This window comes from Carex rostrata, chromosome 14 (genome assembly GCF_964058835.1).
Source record: "Carex rostrata chromosome 14, lpCarRost1.2, whole genome shotgun sequence".
NCBI classification, from domain to species: Eukaryota; Viridiplantae; Streptophyta; class Magnoliopsida; order Poales; family Cyperaceae; genus Carex; species Carex rostrata.
In genome coordinates this window covers 2,447,870-2,466,969 of record NC_135931.1, presented here as the reverse complement: position 1 = coordinate 2,466,969, position 19,100 = coordinate 2,447,870, and the positions used below count along the sequence as shown (strand labels likewise).

The window sequence follows — 19,100 nt, the reverse complement described above, 5'->3', positions numbered from 1 at the left end:
CAATGAAAAAATACGTGTTTGGTACCACTTTGTCCCTCTTTAGAAATTGTTTTGCCCCTCTCTGAAACTACAAAGGCCGCCAAACCAGTCTAAAAGCACTGTTAGTGAGAAACTTTGTTATTTTTATAGAAATTTACGCATCTGAACCAACTTCGTTGTTTTTTAATATGTAAAATAATATTATTTTGTTGTTTTTTTTAATTGTAAGAGTGTACTATTTTTATTGTTTCTTATTGTGTTGTTTATTTTTTTTTATCTAGTATGTAATTAGTTAATGAGTTTTAATTCGATAAACTATTTTAATCCAATTTTTGTTCCTTCCTGATAAAAATTCTACATCCGTCCCTAATTCTAAAATTTTCTTTCTAGCGAACTGAGCTACCTCTCTTTTCTCTTCAAAGTGAGATCTTTAATAGAGCAAACACAAACTATTTTATTTCTATTTTTGTTTTGTACACAAGTTATTTTCATCAGGAATTCAGCCCAATTTTTTCCAGGCCTTTATTTTTAGGCTTGAAAGTGGTCCTTTTTCAACAATAATATCATTGAGACCTCGGCTTTATTGGGCTCTCTATTTGTGACTTTTTTTTTCTATTTCAAGTTATAGGCAACCATTATTAATGCTTAAACTGAATGTTCAGTATCTACAGAACTATTTTGACATTAAATAAGACGTTGGATTGTGTTGAAACTTGAAAGGTAGAGAGAGCTTTTATTGTTTGAGGCAAAATATGTTCTAAAATGATACTAAACCAGAACAAAAAAATATTAGTTCCATTACAAAGAAGTAAAAGTTACAACTAATCAACAGACTTAGCAAATAAGTTTCTATTTGAACCTGAAACTATAACTAGCCACATAACCAAAAACGTTAATTCCAATTCTTATACTTCTCTCCGAATCTCGCAAATTTTGCCGCACAAAACGTTACAACGGACACATCAATCTCGCGACCTGACAAAGTGTCTAAACTTCACCTATTCACAATCTAAAATCAAATAGGAGCAAAGTTGGAACACATGGTAGGCAAGCCCAAGCTGTACAAATCCTACTTTTGAAGCATTCTTTGAAAGTTTCTTGAAAAATGATTTTGAATCTATGAACCTGTAAGATAAAAGGTGGTGAAAAAAGCATTCATGAGACTGGAGAAGAAGAATGATAAATAGGTTTGCAGACTAGTTGCATTATATGTTTTGTTGCAACTCTAACTCTAGATTTGTCGTTCTTGCAATTACAGTAAATTATATTGGGTTATATGCAAATAACACCTAAATATTCAATTCAATCTCACGTTAATCAAGCAAAACCTCACCAAATTACTGTTAACTTTTTTACTTCAACTTGGAGCTTAATTTATGAAGAGAGCTTAGCAGTGAAGGGGACCAAACTTGCCAGTTTTTAACATAATAAACCTTTAGTTGCTAGTTACAGAAACGAGAAACTTTACATTTTTTTGCAAATAAGATCATATATAAGGTGTTATGCAGTTATGACATATGCTTCTACCAAAGAAAACAGTAGTGCAGAATTTGCAAAAAAGAGAAATATTTGTACCAGACTCATTCATCAACTTTACGTGATGTGGCACCAGATATGAAGCCTGAATGCATTGCGGCATTTTGAAGTTCGTCAGACCAAAAAGGAGGCACCTATTGAACAAAACCTAGTTAGTTCGAATTTACTTGGCACTTGTACGAGAGTGCTTGTACTGGCCAGCAGACTGTTCACTTGATTGAATTAGGTCTCTAGGCAATATCATGCTGAAAATAAATTAACATACTTGTACGAGATAGGAATAAATTAACATACTTGTGTGAGATAGGAATAAATTAACATACTTGAGGAAGAGGGGATATATGAGGAATCGTGCCACACCACATTTCAGGTTGCATAAATCCTGGTAAACCAGAAACATTACTTGTTCCCTGGTTAGATGCAAAATGTGCCAGTTGCCTCTCTTGTGATAGTAGAATCTACGAAATCACAAAAGCAAAATCACCAATATTTGTTAACGAACTTTACTCATGAGAAAACAATAATGTAAAAGTTTAAATGTGGGTATGGAAATAATTTAGTACCTCTTTGGATAGTATGTGTTCTAGGTCTATGGAAACATCTGGATTTACAGTGGCCAGCTTCATTGACAAAAACTGCAATTTCCATTTAAAAATTTGTGTTATAATAATTTAAACAAAAAAGGATTAAGCAATCAAAATAAGTGACGTGACTCTTTTATTTAGAAAGAAAAAAATTCAGTACCTCAACTTGTCTTTGCAAGGACTGAACATAGTTGATAATCTCATCAAGCATCACTGCCTTAGCAGTTATCTATGTCAGGTAAATATAAAAAGCCAATATCAGACAATTTTTTTACTGTGATACAATCTGTGAAAATATACTGATAATAATGATTATAGTACCTTACTACAACCAGGAACAAGGTCTTGAAGCAGCCTCATTCTCTCACTGATTTTCTTCCTCCTCACCTAGAAATAAACCAGCAATTGGAGATTCTAAACACAAGTTTATAATCTCATAATAGCAAATGTGCCAAAAAAAATGACAAAAATGTTAAATTATAGTAAAGAATGTTACTCTCTCCGCAAGGCTATGGCTGTTTGTTGCTTGGCCCCGCTTTGCACGTACATGAACAATTTCATCTTTGATTTCATTTGGACTATTTTCATCCTTTTCAATTGAATTTTGAATAGAGTTTGTTGAAGCCTCCTGAAAATTATACCATTGTGTCTTTAAACATAATTATTTTATAGTTCCAATGGTAAATCAAGGAAAAACCCACAAAGATCATAAAAAAAAACCCAGAAAAAAGAATAAAATCAAAAGTTCAGACCAAATACCAGAGGTATATTTGTATGAACATTAGCTTGAATTGCACAAGAGCCCCCTTCTTTTATTCTTTTATTATTCTCTTTGACATTTTTGCCCAAGTTTTGGTTCTCCTCAGTCAAAGCTAACTCTCTCTGAAGAGAATCTGAAAACAAAAACATGGTCTGATAAATTATACTTTGCCAATGTATTATAATTTGAAAATGGAAGTTGAGAATTCCTGTTTTGAATGATATATATGATATGAGGTAACTTAGATACTTACTAGAAGAAGAGCAGTACATATCATCCCTTTGTCCCATTTGGAAATTAGAAAAAGGGAAACTGTTTGGGGCATTAAATCCAATTTCTGGGTCCATAGGAACAGGAGAATTCCAATCTTTTTCTGAATATTCTTCGCAAAAACTTGTTGAAAATTCGGGGCTTTTCATCTGTTATCTGCAGAGTTCAAAAATAAATTAGAAAGAAAATGCATTAAATTGAGCTGAACTTCAAAGGAAAAAAACAACAACAAGGCAAACAAATACCAATGCTCAGTTATCAAGCAGAAAAGAGAAAAGCCTCTAATAGTAATTGAAACAACATCAACAGTGATTAATTACTTGAGTCTTTGAGAAAAAAATGAAAGTTAAACTTGTTGCTTTACACCAAGGAGGTAAAAAGTAAAAGCGGTTCCTTCTTCGAGACTACCGTTCAGGTAAAAAGTAAAAAACAAAAAAAAAAAGTTGACTAGTTTCACACTTGACCCCTTGTAAAAAATGTAATTACAAGTTCTATAATAATACAACTATATTTATTGGTCAAATAAGTTTATCTACGTTGAATAGAAAGTTAATTTGGTTACATTTGGAGTTCGAAATAAGCATAATTCTAGATTGTACGAGTTGAGCATTAAAATAATTATGGGGGGTGGTTCGATAAAATTTACAAAAAGAAACATATCCAGGGGTCGTATAATCAAGGTACCAATTGGGACTTGGGAGATCTCCAACGTTAATTTATTTCTATATAGGGGCTAAGTAGGTAGTCTACCAAAAGCGGGACCACATAATAAAGAAGATTACGGTTTAATTTAAAAGAAATTTAATAAAAAAAAGGGTAATTAAAGGTGGAGCATAGAAAGAGCATAGATGTAAGATACACAAGAGCCAAGAACTTGTATCATGGGATTGAATCGTTTGCCTCCAGAGTCTCTGTTGGTGGACCCTCTAAATCCTAAATCCTAAACCTCTAAACCCTAAATCCGACCCCACCCCGCAGTGACTGAGGGGGCAGGTGATCTGCTTATTTGTATCATTTAGAGGAATTCGAATCCTCTGCATTAACTCAAAAAGAATTTTTTGAGTTAATATATTTGAACAGTCCGATTCGTTTTAAGATCAGTGCAGACTAGATTTACACTATATTAAAAAGGCCCCCTGAATTATTGATTGTGGTCGAATAAGCTCCGTTTAAAATCAGATGGCCGAAATGCGTTAACTCAAAAGATGCTCATTCGGACCGTTGGTACAACGTAAAAAGTAGTAACTCATTCGGACCAATTGGATGTATATTGACTATCGAGTAAAGCTAGTATGTGCTGATTTTAAATGACGGATCCGAATGATTGAAATCGATATGTTTCACGAAATATGCATGTACATGTAGTTTTAAAATTTTAAAATAAATTTATTTAGTACATAGTCAACTAGTAAGAAAAATGAAGATTTATAAGTTATTTTAATGTATTCATTTTTTTTATAATTTTTGACCGATTGACTTTGTACTGAATGAATTCGAAAATTTCAAAGATTTGTATATATACGCATAACTCGTGAAGTAGATTGGTGTTAACGGTTTAGATTCATTGTTTAAAGCCATCTGATAGATTTTGATAAGCATAGTATATTCTAGCCTGGCTCTTGATTATATATGTAGATTGATTTATAGAATACATATTGTTTTCATATTTGTAAATTCGAATGTTGTTTCTGTTGGAGCATTATCTAATTTATTAATTTAACATTGAATTTATATATAATTATTATATTGTTGTCTCTATTGGAGCATTATATATTGTTAATTTTATATTCTACTACGATTTTGATTATTTTAGATATTAGTATGTCATATAGAACATGAATAAAAAAAATTCATATTGAATGAGAAATGAAAATATCAAAGCCTAGGCGCGCAGTCTAAAATGATCATTTGGCTATATTTAAAATTTATTCTTATATAATATAAGATAATGTCTATATTTCTTAAAACATAATATTTATAAAATAAAATAATGTATTAATGTCTATTTTATTATCATCTCATTAGCTTAAAGAAACGATAACAAAAAAGACAACCTAAAGAGCAGCTTATTATCTTGAAAGATCGAATTGGTTGCGATCTCATGTTCAGGGAAGACATGAAATTAGATATGCTTTCGCAATAAGGCTTTTTTTTTATTATTTTTCTGAATTTTTGAATTTTTGAAAATCAATGTTTTTCAGAAATTTTTTTTATCGGATGAAAAGCTGTGATTTAAAAAAATCTAAAAAAATAATAAATTGTTGAGAAATTTGGTCTCAAAGCACATATCAATATGAAGATCATGTTGAGAAATTTAGATCAACTGTTTGAACTTTAAAAATAAAAATATGAGCAGAAAGTAAAACACCCTCTTCACTTCTCAAAACATGATATATTATCTCTTGTTATTATTATTTTTATTGATTTTTAATTGTCGGTGTCTCAAATATTAAAGTTCTCTAAATATGAGAAAGATAGCATGCAGATAGTAATTTTTATTATGGATAAATGTAATGAGGCTATTTAGATTAAAAAGATTAGAAGAAACATGATTTTTCCAAAAATAAAATAAACAAGGACTTAACATGTAAAAATCATGAAAAGGCACCTACTTCATTTTAAACTTGACCTCGGCATAGAAGCTCAAATTGCAAGCATTTACTTTTACACAAGCATATGTAAATAGTAAAAACAAAAAAAAAACAAAACATCCCATCTAACCTATCCAATTAAAAACCAAGGTGGACCCAAGAAATCTAAAAATATAGGCTGAGATTTTGCTAGAAAATAAGGGGGAAGAGACCTTCCAAACACAAGCATTTTAAGGGATAATTTTGCATGTACCTTCCAAATAGGAGAGAAATTTGGCCTTGTCAATTTCTTCTTCAGTTTCAAATTGAAGTAATATTTAACCTCAGCCAATGAATTCTTCTCTCAAATAATTTTCAGAGAAAGGGGGCAGCTCGGTGATATAGTATGGATGGATATAAAAGTGACTTGAGCTCTTATTATTCCATTGTGCGTCTCCCAAGAAAAATATATTATTTCTTTGGAGTTAACTATTGCTTTTTTTTTTTAATGTTAGAATTCTCCAACTTGCACCATTGCACTTCATGGACCTGTGATACAATAATAACCTGTCAATTTATTAGATTTGCTTTGATTCAAGATTTGAATATGTTTCAAGCATAATAAGTACTTTATCCAATAGGAGCATGATATCCATATGTGATTTTTGAATAAGTGTATTATCTACGAAAGGTGGAGACAAAACTTTTTTTTTATTGAGGTATTGCGTCTCTATATTACACATCGTAATGGTAGGTAAAATTTCTCTTATTGATTTTGTTTTTTAATTTTGGACACCAATTATGTGTGCATATTCTATTTTTATAAATAAATAAAACTACAAATTTTGAAACTTAATTCTTATTGATATAATAGAGGTTTGATTGGTTATATTAGCATATTTATTGCTAACAAATTAAATCAATTTCAATAGATAAATATCTAGTGAATGTTTCCATTAAGCAAATTTTTATATATTTGTAATATAAGCAGTGTTCTAAATAGCTAACTATAGCTGCGTTATAGCTTTTTCGGACCCTAAAAGCTATGACACTATGGGCGATATATAGCTAGCTATCGACGCTATAGCTAGCTACTTAATGCAATTGCTTATTTTTTTAACCGTCCCACTATACCGCTATAATCGCTATTTAAACCATTGAATATAAGTCATCTCAACATAAAATATAGAAACTGGTGAACATATATTTTTGTTTATTCTTTCTTATCAAGTTATTCAATATAGTATTTTTATCAGATAATTTTGATATATTCATTATATATTTGAAAGAAAAAAAAATGATCTTTCGCGGCTTTTATAAAACCACTAAGCCATATTTTATATTTTTTTAGATATTTCATATATACTTTTTATATAGAGGAGGGTTCCAATGCCTCATTTTTTTTCATACCTCATATTTTATATTTTCATTTTCAAAGTCCAAATTGTCGATCCGAACCGTTCAATAAAATATTTATACTAAAATATGCATGGAGATGAAATTTTATATTTTTTGGAATTTTTTTGCTATTTTTTAAGATAGGTACAAAATCACTGTTTTTGAACCGTTCAAAAAACAGTGATTTTCTACCCATCTTAAAAAATAGTAAAAAAATTATAAAATTTCATCCCTAACCATATTTTAGTATGGATATTATGTTGAACGGTTCGGATCGACAATTTAGACTTTGAATATGAAAAAAATGAAGATATAAAATATGAGGTATGATGAAGTATAAAAAAAATGAGGCATTGGAACTCTACTCTTTTATATATTATTGCATACAAATATTTTTATGAAATTGTGCATGAACATACAGCCATCTTGTCATCTCAGTGTGCAACTTGGGCGGTTCCAGTCATTTCTGATATATATTTTGTTTCTTTTAGCATGAAAGGAGGTGCTTCTCTTGAACACCAAGCTTTGAATGAGAACCTTTTTATTTTTACTGACACATTTGCCAACTAAATGTACAGTCATCTTTTTTCTCATGCCAACCCATAAAAACACAAAAACAAGGCGAATCTAATCTGGTTACCTTCTTGTCCTTTACAACATAGAGCAGCATTAGCTGGATTCTGGGATACTGGTAAAAACAAATACTGCACAAGACGTCCTGCCATTGATAACTTACAAATTAACATTCATTATTTATCTGATTTCTCTTTTGAAAAATAGCCATAACTCTGGCTTCCCGCCTGTGGGGAAATCTTCAAAGTTGAAATTTGTATTTTTATAAAAGGAACTTAAACACATGATATGCAAAATATTTAACTAAATCCTTGGTATATAATTAATATAAATCTCTCCGTGTGGAGGTACAGAAATATCAAAAACATTAGTGACACATTTATCATATTCAAATAATGGATAATTTTAATTATTTTTATTTGAATAATTTACAATTATTTTTTTTAGGAGAAATAATTTACAATTATAGTTGTAAATTATTTTAAATTGATATATGAGGAGGGTTCAAATGCCTCCATTTTTAAAAACTTAAATAACTCAAAGTTTAAAACTTAAACGTCAAAATAAAACCGTTAGATGTGATCTATGTTATTTTCTCTATGTGCCCATAAAAATTATCATATTTTGATTTTGCTTTTATGTGAATCAATAAGTTAAAAAATCAACGTTTAGAAATTATCCACATTAATATACATTTTTACAAGCTCAAGATGACAACCAAAACAAAGTTAAAATACCATAATTTTTTACATGTGTATAGATAAAATGATGTAGTTTATATCCAACGGTTTTATTTTGAATTTTAAGATTTAAATTTTGAGTTATTAAAGTTTTTAAAAATAGAGGCACAAAAAATAGAGACATTTGAACCCTCCTCTTGATATATATTATGTAAAAGTGAATGTAGTCTAACAAAACATGTTAATTTTATGATGTGCAGGGGGTCCAGAAATCCATATCAGATTTTTAAAATGAAAAAAAAAACACACACACACATGGTGTTCCTTATTTTATCCCAAGTGTTCCTACAAATTTTGTGTGGCAGTTAAAATTTGAACTCAATTTTTCAGGATTTGAAAATAAAATTTTAATCACTAAACTGCAAGCATACATTTAATGTTTTATGAGAAATTAAACTATGTTAAAACTCAGAAAAAAATAAATTAAATTTTATGATTAAAATTTTAAAATCATAAAATGGCTACGCATCTCTGACTTGATAAGTGTTTTGATTCATTAAAAAATTCCGTTCATATATGATTCGACTGATGTCCTTTCTCAATTTCAAACAATGTTTGGAAAATATTATTTATCAAACTATTTGGATAGATATTGCCACCAATTAATTACTTCTAATAAAATTAACTATTTGAAAAGGTAACTATTTGGATAGATACCTTTTATTTTGAATAAAAAAATGCAAGAGTAGAAAGATTTTTGGTAAGTGTAATTAAGAAAAAAAATGAGGGCTTACATGAAAATTTGTAGCAAAACGCAGTCACGCAAACGCTGCATGAATATGATTAGGTCCATCTCGGATTTAACGATGTTGGTACGACCGTACGACTATGATTAAACCTTTTCTCAATCTCAATTAGAAGTCTAGTGATTACGCTTCACCAATCACCGTAAATGCATAAATGAATGATCTACGCAACGCAACTGCATGCATCGAAACATAAAAAAGTTCAAAATATAAAATTAATAATAGTTGGGAGAATTTCATATATACCACTCAAAAACGGTGAAATTACATATTTACCATCCAAATTTTTGTAATTACATATTTACCATCTAAAAATCTAATAACTCGCATATTTATCCAATATAACTTTAGTATATATCAAATATACCCAAAACTCATATTAATTATTTATAATTTTCTTAAAACTATAATTAATTAAGGATTAACTTAGCACCCTCTTTTTATTTCCTTAGAACCATTCTTCTTTATACATAATATAAAAGATTAAAAACAAATATTCCGAATTGAACCGGTAACAAAACACATATTTTCAAACTCAGTTACTACTTTGATAACGGGTTGCGATATTATCGTCGAATTCTGTATGAGTTATTTTGTTGGAAAAATTGAAGTGATTACCTTGTTTTTAGACGATCAAGCTAAAGTTTAAATCCTTAAATCTGAGTCTACTGCCCCTTGTTTCAGAGTTTAAGTGGGAGAGACGAGATGATGAGAGTTTAGGCGAAAATGGAAAGTTACGTCAAAAAAGGCAGGAGGAAAATCTGTGCGCAAATGAGGAAGGGGCATATTAGGAGAAGAGACTAAATAACTTATTAATTATATTTTATATAATCTTAAACTTAATTAATCTTATTTTTTTATTAATTGGATAAATATGGTAAATATGTAATTATAAAAATTTGGATGATAAATATGTAATTTCACAGTTTTTAAGTGGTATATGTGAAATTCTCCCATAATGTATGAACCCCGCTTTACAAAATCTCCGTGTTAGATACATGCATAGAAAACGAATAGACATCATTAGTTTGTCTACTTTAGAAATAAAGAGAAGGGTTACTTAATTAGCAACACCATTATAGCATGTGTATATAATTACAACGTATGCAGATATGCATGCGTATTACAAACATCATAATTCTTTTTTTTTTTTTTTTCTGTTGGGCGTACTTTTATATACATATATGTATTTCGTCTTCTCGGAAAATGGAGCTGCAATGGGTTCTAGATTTGGTTTTGTTTTATCTTCGGTTATAATTGTTTGGCTTTCGGTCTCCATATTAAAGTTTTTGTTTTCATCAAATTAAAACACAGTTTTAGTGTCATTTTATTTATCATTGTAATAAAGTTTAGAGGAAACATAACTGTAGAATATTCGGATATTTGTTTCATTAGCAAAACAGAACTTGTACAAGTACATATTTTCCAGCTAATTTTACATACAATATACATCTAATTAGCACACAACATAATTTGCTATATACAAACTTAAGTACTACATTGTACCTGACAAAGACATATACAGAGAGAGAGACAGAAAAAAAATAAAACAAATAAAGAATCATATCAGGCTGAGGCTGCCTCAGAGACCACCTCGAAAGAAAGGTGGGTCGAGAAAAGAATTAGAGAAGGTGCCGCCTCCGTTAGGGAATAGAGTGAGAAAACAGATAATAGCCAAAACGAACCCCCACGCATATCGATCGTTATCCAATGGGGTAATCTCATCCTTTGCTGGTATCTCCTCACCACCTCTAAAAACAGTAGCAAATAAACCCCAGGCCAAGCAAAGAACACTCCCACTGAGGGCACCTATGCCTAAAAGCAGAGACGTACAAAAGGAGAGCAGTGCTGCGGTGCTTCTACCGAACAGAGCTTGTGCAATACGGCCTCCCTCGAGACGACCGATTGGCAGTAGGTTCAGTGATGTGACCACCATACCTATGGAGCCATTTTTTTTTTGTCAGTACATTATAGAGTGAATCAATAGTTCTGTAACAAAAACATCGAGAGAGAGAGAGAGAGAGAAAGGGAGGACCTAAGAGACCAGCAAAAGCAAGAGGATCAACCGGAACTCCAACCCCTTCAACAGCATTCGGTAGCACATTTCCCAACTCATCAGCATAGGGACCAATCACTAATTGTACAAAAGACAGAAGGGGGTTGTTGTAGAAGAATTGTGGCCTTATATACCTGAAAGAGATCAACCGAAAGTATATTAGTATAATCAACATCCTTCATATCTTTGGTTCCCTTTGGTCATCACATAAACAAAAAATCTCATGCAATATTGACAGAATTAAACAGTATATAACTACGGTTGGATAGAAGCTAGTGTAGTAACCCCCAAATAAAATCCCATAAAAAAACATACTCTTGATTAATGAAGTTCAAATTAACTTACAAGGCATTATCTCCTCCATTGAAACTACCATCGACAACAAAAGCTGAAACAGCTAGTATTAGTGATGTCAGATATGCACTAGCTGTACGGGCTACTGGTATGTCAAAAAGGGCCATTTTGTTTGGTAAGAGCGATTCATAATCGTTCATGACACCTAGGCACCCTGTCCAGTTGGATGGTACAAGAAAAGACGGGCTAAGCTTCACACCATAACGGTCAGCTGTCAGACGTGTTGCAATCTGTTACAAGTCAAACACTCAGTGGGTCATCAAGCGTTACAATACACAGATGAAAGAAGGGTTTTATTTAAAAAATACCAAGGACTTCACCATTTGCAATGTGTAAACTTCTTTAAACTTGCAAGAGAGAATCAATGTTTTTTTATACTCCCAGGAAAAGTTTGAAGGACTTCCAACAGAAGGGTTCCTGTAACCGAAACTGACACAGGTGGGTACGAAGAGAATGCCTATAACTAAGAACCAACACTATTGCAGCTATTTGCAAATAGCACAAAGCTGTCAAAACCATGGTAAAGTAAAGCAAAAGATTACTAATGCATCAAATTTGTCATATTGATCTCAGTAAATCACTTCATCAATCACTCACACCAACCTGGAACCCTACATATGAATTTACCAGGCTTAAATTTGTAAAACTTAGTCTTTAGAAAAAAAGTAAGGTCATCATAATGCAGTGGAAAATACACAGGGTTTTTTATAATATATTCACTACCATCTCAAGAAAAGCTTATGTTTATGTGACAATCCCAAAAGTACAAGGTCTGACTTGGAAAAGTCCCATTATAGAGAAATAAAGAAACTCTTAGTGAGCACCAAGTAATCACTTAACGAAATATAAACTACCATAAAACTTTACCTCAGAAACACCCAAAATGGAGAGGAATCCACCAAAAAGAGGTACCACGTCTGATATGTAATCATCAAAACTTGCACCCGGTTTCAGAAAAAACCCGCTCATGATAGCAATGGTCCCAAAAGTTGCAACACCCAGAGCCACGGCACCAGCATAACCCAAAGGTGTGCTCAATTTTGTCGCCTCCAACTGAAGATCTATTTCAGCCTTTGGTTGCACCATGCACACCTACATAGAATTATTTCTTTTAATATTTACATCATTTACTTGATTCTAATTATGCCACCAAGATTTCACAATTCAGGATTTCGTTTTATGGAGCTTTGCCATACATCCGGTAAATGTACAACACAAGTAGATGATATACATGCATCTAAGTAGCAATGGATGGTGTACAATACTTAAACTGAACCACAAATAAATCTAAGACCAAACCATTACCTGCCTTCTCCATTTACATAATCAAAAGAATAGCTTTTCAATAATCCTTCCACCCAATGCAAATTGCAATGGCAAAGAAAAAAGTAAATAAAATAAAACAAAATAAACCAATAAAGTTACAGCACCTAACCTGTTTTGTAATATCATCATTTCTTTCTTCCATGAACCAAATCTCAACCTCTCTCCCAGCAGCCTCTGACAGCTTCTTCTGTAGTTTAGGCATCACCTCCTCTATCGGTTTTCTCAGGTTGCCTATAAATATACCTCCATCTCCAAATCTCCTCACATCAACCGCAAAAAATGTATCGAAACCAAAACAACTCTTGAGCTGCATGACAAAGTTCCAAACTTTTAATTGAATAAAATCATTTTTTTTTCAATATTAACCACCTTTTCCCAAAACTACCCAATAATACAGTAAATTTTCGTATCAGGACAAATTTTCCTAGTAACTTCATCCTGGTAAACAAAATTTCAGTTAGCTTGACAGGATGGAGAGATATGTTTGTCAATTTTTGACAATTTCGCCCCTCCTGATAAATGTATAATTAATTCTTTCCTAAAAATCAGCACAAACAAATTCCAAGGGATGAACAAATAAAATTAATTATCAAAACAGTTGTAACTTCAGATAAACAAATTATGTTTTCAAATTAGCTATACTTTGGAGTTCAAATAACTTCAACTTCTCATATTCTCTTCCCTTTCCTTCCAAACTCGTAGGACCATTACACAAATATACAAATTATGCTTCTTCTTCTCTCTTTTTTTTTCTGAAACCTTGGCAGTGGCTGCTTAGTATTTTCTTTTCTTCTTCTCTCCCAATTTTCAGAATACTTTTGTCTTACATAAGCTATAACCTTCAGCAGTACAATTGTGAAATTGTTGTAACTACTCATTAATTAAACTAGACAGGCAATTACTAATTACATTCCTTTATCAGATTAAGAAAATAGAAGATTGTGATGGGAGAGAGAGAGAGAGAGAGAGAGAGAATACCTTGTTAAGGTCTAAAGCTTTGAAAGTCTCTTCGGCCTTCTCTAACCTCTCCTTCTCTCCTTCCAACCTATCCCTTACCAAATTATTCCATAGTCTCTTCACCGGGTTACCGCCATCAGTTTCCCTCTCCATTTGCTTTATTGTTCTATAAATCCTCTTCTTCTCCAGTTCCAGAGCAGCCTCAATTGACGGGTTACCCATAAATTTCTTGAACTCTTCATCTTCTTTCCAATCCACCTCTTGCTGTTCCTCCTTCTTTTGTGCCTCATCTAACTCAGAACCTTTCGACGCATGATGCGAACTTTTTTCTGCTCCCTCAGCTGGAGCAACAGCTGTAGAAGTGGGTGGTGAAGAGTTCTTCTCCTCTTGTTGTTGGTCTTGAAGAGAGGAGAAGAGAACAGTGGTGGAGGTTCGTTTTCTCAAAGAGAGGAGGTGAGGCTTTTGTTGGGTCAAAGATTGACCCTTCAGCGTGAGAACGCATTGTCGTTTTAATGGGTTCCTATTAGAACAGAGTGAGAAAAAGGTAGAATGTACAATTGAAGACGCCATTGTCGTCTAAAATTTTGAGATAGTATAGTGGTATTGTGGTAGTTAATGGTGACAGTTGGGTTTGTTCTTCCAGCGCAAACTTCATTTATATAAGAAGAATCAAGAAATAAAAATGGTTAGAAAATGAAAGTGAAAATTCGGGTCTGGAAAAGTTGAGAGGGTTCGAGAGGAGAAAATGAGCGGAGGGGGAGCACTGAAGAAGAGACAAAGTATGAAAGAAACACAGTTCATATCCAGATATCCTTCTGTTTCATAACAGGCCTTATGGGCCTTATTTATCTTCAACTTATAAAATCCGTAAGTGGGCTGATACTTCTCTCCCTTTTTTTGTTGGGCTGTAAATTGATGATTTGAGCCCGTATTCTCAATCTCATCCCAGATTCCCCACTAAATCTGCATCCGGGATCGCTGTAAATTTTGAGGCTCTTACATGGCCTGTAGGCCCATCACTGTAAATTAGAATTCACACAGTTACGATGTCATGTTCTCAAGGAGAAGTTTCTTATTGTGTTGTTGCTGTGTTTGATTTTGAATGGCCATTGCTTTCAACATTTCAGAAGATATAAGATTACAGTGTTTGGTTAAGTGTAGATTGCAATGATTATTGAAATATACTTTTACAAAAGAGAATTGTGGGAGAATTTTGATAATTTGTGAATTTTTTGGTGTTCTGGTATAAAGTGGATACAAATTAAGAGAATAGAGAGATGAGAAGAGAGGCAGGAGAGAGGAGAGAGAGGTAAAGAGAGAGCAGAGAGGAAGAGAGTTCAAGATCATATTGATTACAAAGATTACATGATATTTATAGCTAATTTCTCTCACTTGTTATTCTAATTTTCCTACATATCACCTATTAATTACCTCCTATTTATTCTAATTAGTATTAAATCCTAAAGCATTACATACATACCCGAAATGTCACCAATTCCAGGGTTGTTCAAGTTGCTAATGGCAATTAATTTTAGGTCACTCAAATTTTCGAGATACGTAAAAACATCAGCGAATCTTGTCAATTTGATGGGGGAAACAGAAATATGAACTTTTCATTTTATGTGTTTTGCCCCCCCCCCCCCCCCCCCCCCCCCCCCCCCCCCCCCTCTAAGGTAATAACTTTTCCTTGCTACCAAATAAAACAGAATCAAACAATGATAGTTAACATGTGGCTTTTAGTACGTACGTACTGTTACAAAGTGATTATGGCCAAGACAAAGATGATAAACTGAGAGATAATTTAATCACGATTGTTAACTTATTTTCTTCCAACAGTTGAATTTTGTTGGGAAATAACCCTTAAAAATTAATTTTCTTTTCCTAAGCAGACCCCGTATGATAACGTTAAGTGTCAGGTGCAATTTGCAAGTTCCATGTTATCTTCCGTTTGGTCAGAAATGTCAATTTATCGTATATAAGATGTTAAACCTTTACACTTAAATTATCAAAACGAGAAATAAAACATGAGAAATTTAACGAAATAACAATGGAACAAGTTAAAACCATAACTCCAAACGGATTAACTTCACACCAACTCGCCACTATTCTTCTTCCTCTTCAAAAGTTTTTATTTCCAAACAAGTTAGAGTAAATTAGAAATGAAATCTAACCAGAATCAGCAACACAAGAACTTTCCAAGAGGTCACCCATTCTAGTACTACTCCTGTTCAATTCATGAGAGTTTTATTTCCATAAAGATACTATTTTTTTTACCGTTGACTTGCCAAATCTATCACAAATCCTCATTTTTTTCCTGACTTGAAACAAACTGTGTAGAAACTACAAAGACAGAGTTCTATAGGGCCACTATCATAAACAAAAAATCATTTACCAACATCTCACTCTTTCAAGCGGATTAATTTAATATACGACTCAAGCTATCAAACGAGATATAAAACAGAAAAAGTAAGAAATTTAATCTTTCTTTTTTTTAAAAAAAAATCTTCACAGAAGCTTTTCAAAAAAAAAAGAAAGATTAAATTTACTTAACAACCAAACATGACACAAGTGGTAAAAGCTACTGTTCTTCTTGCAAAAGTACAAAAATATACGTCAGGAGATCACAAATTCCAAACCTTTATAATCCGTTTCCTTTTTCATTTTTCCAATCAACAATCAAGTTGACTACTTATCAACTACCAGGCAATCATCTACATAAATGTTGAACGCATCCCAAGGACAAAATTGGCAGCTGCTTCAAGGATTAAAATTCAATTGCATTTTAACAGCTCATTACTTCAATAATAATAATTGGCGAGTGCATTGAACTGGCGCCACAGGTCACCATCTCCGTACCAGAGATGTTAGCAGCTGAAAGAAAGAATAAACCCCTCTTAATTAAGAAATCCCAATTACCAAATTTAAAAGCCTATTTGTCCTTTAAAACTTGCACGATGCCTATTTATGCTTATACCAATCCCTGTTTCCTTCCATAAGGTCTGTCCACATTATCAGTTTATCCGTAATTCAATTCTCAGTTATTATTATGTTTTAACCAAATACTTTTTTGCATAAACATTGTACAGAATTTTGTCTCAAATTTCAACGCAAACCTCAAAAAGTTCAAAAGGGTTGCCGCTTCTGTAGTCATCATTTTGCTGCTTCTGACCACCAGAGAGGATTTTGGAAGCAATAAATCTCCATAAAATAAGCAACACACCGGTACTACCCATAGTTACCAGTATAAAAGGAGTGGGAGGTATGTGTCCCAGTGTCGCTGTCCTGATGCCAATTCCCAACTATAAGTTGGATTAAAACAAGCACAAAAGAATACAAAAATAAGCATCTTACCTGAGAATTTCAATGATAACTTTCTCAAGATAAAACATTCCAAGAAAAAGTTACTTAAAGACGGCATTAAAAATAAATCAGCTAAATTTAGCAAGCAAATATAATATAACAATTATTCAGAATAACATTGGACAAATACCTAAAAAATGTTTGAACCTAAAATAGAAAGTTTACCGGGATTCCAACGGCCCATGATTTAGCTGCAGCAAGTATGGCGCTGGTACTACCATTCTTTCCTTTTCCATCATCACCATAAGCTCCAAGAAAATATGCACTTAGTACCCACCCTACACAAGCAAAAAGGTAAAGGTAATGTTGAACCAACTTTCACAATCAACATTCCGTACCAAGGATAATATGATGTCAAACCAAAATAAAATTAACATTAAATACTAACCAGCAACAAAAGGATCTGCAGTTTTCAAAGTCTCCAAATCAAGAAAGGGGAGGCCATGGCTGAATCTTCCAATGGCCGAGAACATAAGAAGGCATAGCACATCCCCACCTGCTAATACCCCTATTTGCCTAATAAATATAAATAAGGCTAAATCAAAAGAATGTAATATCAAAAAAAAAAATTATAAAGAATTTGTTCCCATTTTTTGTATAAGAATAGTTCCATATGCCTCTCAAAATCATAATCATATGTTGTATACATCTGCAAAGGAGAGTATCTCATATGGCCCTCCAAAACATGGGAAATGTCACATAATTTGCAGATTTGTTTTCCTCACTTCTGTAGATGAAAAATATGAGGGGTATTGCTGGTTAGTTATTTTTTTGTTCCCGTTCATATTTGTCATTTTTTCTGCAGCTATATGTGATTTCCTACACTTGCCAGGTCTATGTGAAATAGGCTTCCATTTATAACTCTTGCACATGAAAGCCATTATCAGTGAAATACTACCAACAAGAAAAAATTTCATGATTGAAATATTATATCACTTGAATTCAACAAGTGATATTGTAACAATATGTTTTACAAGAGGTGAATTTGGTGTTTAAAAGTCCAATGTGTATTTTACTATAGCATCTTCTTAACCAATTTTTTCTTTTTGGACTAGTTCATATAAAAGTTTAAATAACTTGAATTTACTCAATCACCCAGGCCACAACTCAAAAGAACTCAATTCAAGTCCTATAGGAATAACCGAATACATCATCAAGCCTCAAGAAACTAATACAAAGTGATAAATCAAATCAATCAGAAAAGGAAATTTACCCCCAAGATTGAATTTTTTTGTAAATGTCGCCTTCCCCAGGCTTTTCAATCCGAATCACCCCCTCAAGGGGGACACCTTCTTCAGTGAGCGACACAGACTGCTCGGCGGAACCTAATGTAGTGGATGGAGGCGCAGGACGCGGAGGCGGGGTGCGACCAGATGTGGTCGGGCCCACAGCGTCAGGACTTGAGAGTGACAGTAGAGGGGGTCTGGAGGTACAATGGCGGGTTTTTCTGAAAGCGGATTTGGATTTGGAGAACAGAGAAGGGGTCGATGGAGGAAGTCTCCGACCAGAGAGAGCTCCGGTCGGCGATTGGTTTACTACCAACATCTTTCTTTTTTTCCTGGTTTAATCGATTCTTTGCTTTGCTTGCTTACCAGGTTGTTTGGAGCAGCGAAGGGAACGGAGGAGGATTTGACCTGAGTGGTTCGTATTCTCTCCAATTTTTTTCAACTTTAGGAGACAATGGGCCACAAAGCCCACAATGAATTTCCTATTTAGGAGGCTTCGGCTTGAAAATCTATTACTACAATGCATGTATGGGCCACAAAGCCCACAATGAATTTCCTGGATATTTTTGCTAGAACCCTAAACAGAAGAGTAATTATGTCGAAATCCACAATTTATTTTTATTCCTGAAACAACAGTGAAGAGGCAAAAGCAAAACGCGGGGGTT

General features: G+C 32.9%; 3 protein-coding genes across 5 annotated transcripts; all 3 read right to left on the bottom strand.

Annotated features, from left to right (window-relative positions):
• Nucleotides 1-759: 759 nt before the first annotated feature.
• On the bottom strand, nucleotides 760-6,101 carry LOC144565359 (transcription factor bHLH74-like). Of its 3 annotated transcripts, none has more exons than XM_078315090.1 (10): nucleotides 5,974-6,101; nucleotides 3,113-3,285; nucleotides 2,859-2,992; nucleotides 2,596-2,727; nucleotides 2,421-2,486; nucleotides 2,260-2,328; nucleotides 2,079-2,150; nucleotides 1,839-1,973; nucleotides 1,555-1,649; nucleotides 760-1,104 (listed from the first exon to the last, which is right to left on the bottom strand). In XM_078315090.1, exons 2-9 carry the CDS (start codon nucleotides 3,276-3,278, stop codon nucleotides 1,560-1,562), a joined length of 864 nt encoding a protein of 287 aa, XP_078171216.1. In that variant the 5' UTR covers nucleotides 3,279-3,285; nucleotides 5,974-6,101; the 3' UTR covers nucleotides 760-1,104; nucleotides 1,555-1,559. The 3 variants fall into 3 exon arrangements, with proteins under 3 accessions (XP_078171216.1, XP_078171215.1, XP_078171217.1); XM_078315089.1 differs by lacking the exon at nucleotides 5,974-6,101 and adding an exon at nucleotides 3,375-3,496; XM_078315091.1 differs by lacking the exon at nucleotides 5,974-6,101 and adding an exon at nucleotides 3,375-3,454 and having other exon boundaries at nucleotides 875-988.
• A 4,437-nt stretch (nucleotides 6,102-10,538) lies between these two features.
• Nucleotides 10,539-14,534, bottom strand: EGY3 (ethylene-dependent gravitropism-deficient and yellow-green-like 3). The gene is made up of 6 exons (XM_078315401.1): nucleotides 13,871-14,534; nucleotides 13,002-13,199; nucleotides 12,434-12,658; nucleotides 11,558-11,796; nucleotides 11,192-11,346; nucleotides 10,539-11,094 (listed from the first exon to the last, which is right to left on the bottom strand). Exons 1-6 carry the CDS (start codon nucleotides 14,417-14,419, stop codon nucleotides 10,739-10,741), a joined length of 1,722 nt encoding a protein of 573 aa, XP_078171527.1. The 5' UTR covers nucleotides 14,420-14,534; the 3' UTR covers nucleotides 10,539-10,738.
• A 1,968-nt stretch (nucleotides 14,535-16,502) lies between these two features.
• Nucleotides 16,503-18,853, bottom strand: LOC144565711 (uncharacterized). The gene is made up of 5 exons (XM_078315532.1): nucleotides 18,423-18,853; nucleotides 17,598-17,725; nucleotides 17,375-17,487; nucleotides 16,963-17,148; nucleotides 16,503-16,720 (listed from the first exon to the last, which is right to left on the bottom strand). The coding sequence occupies exons 1-5, from the start codon at nucleotides 18,752-18,754 to the stop codon at nucleotides 16,691-16,693; spliced, it is 789 nt and encodes a 262-aa protein (XP_078171658.1). The 5' UTR covers nucleotides 18,755-18,853; the 3' UTR covers nucleotides 16,503-16,690.
• Nucleotides 18,854-19,100: the final 247 nt, after the last annotated feature.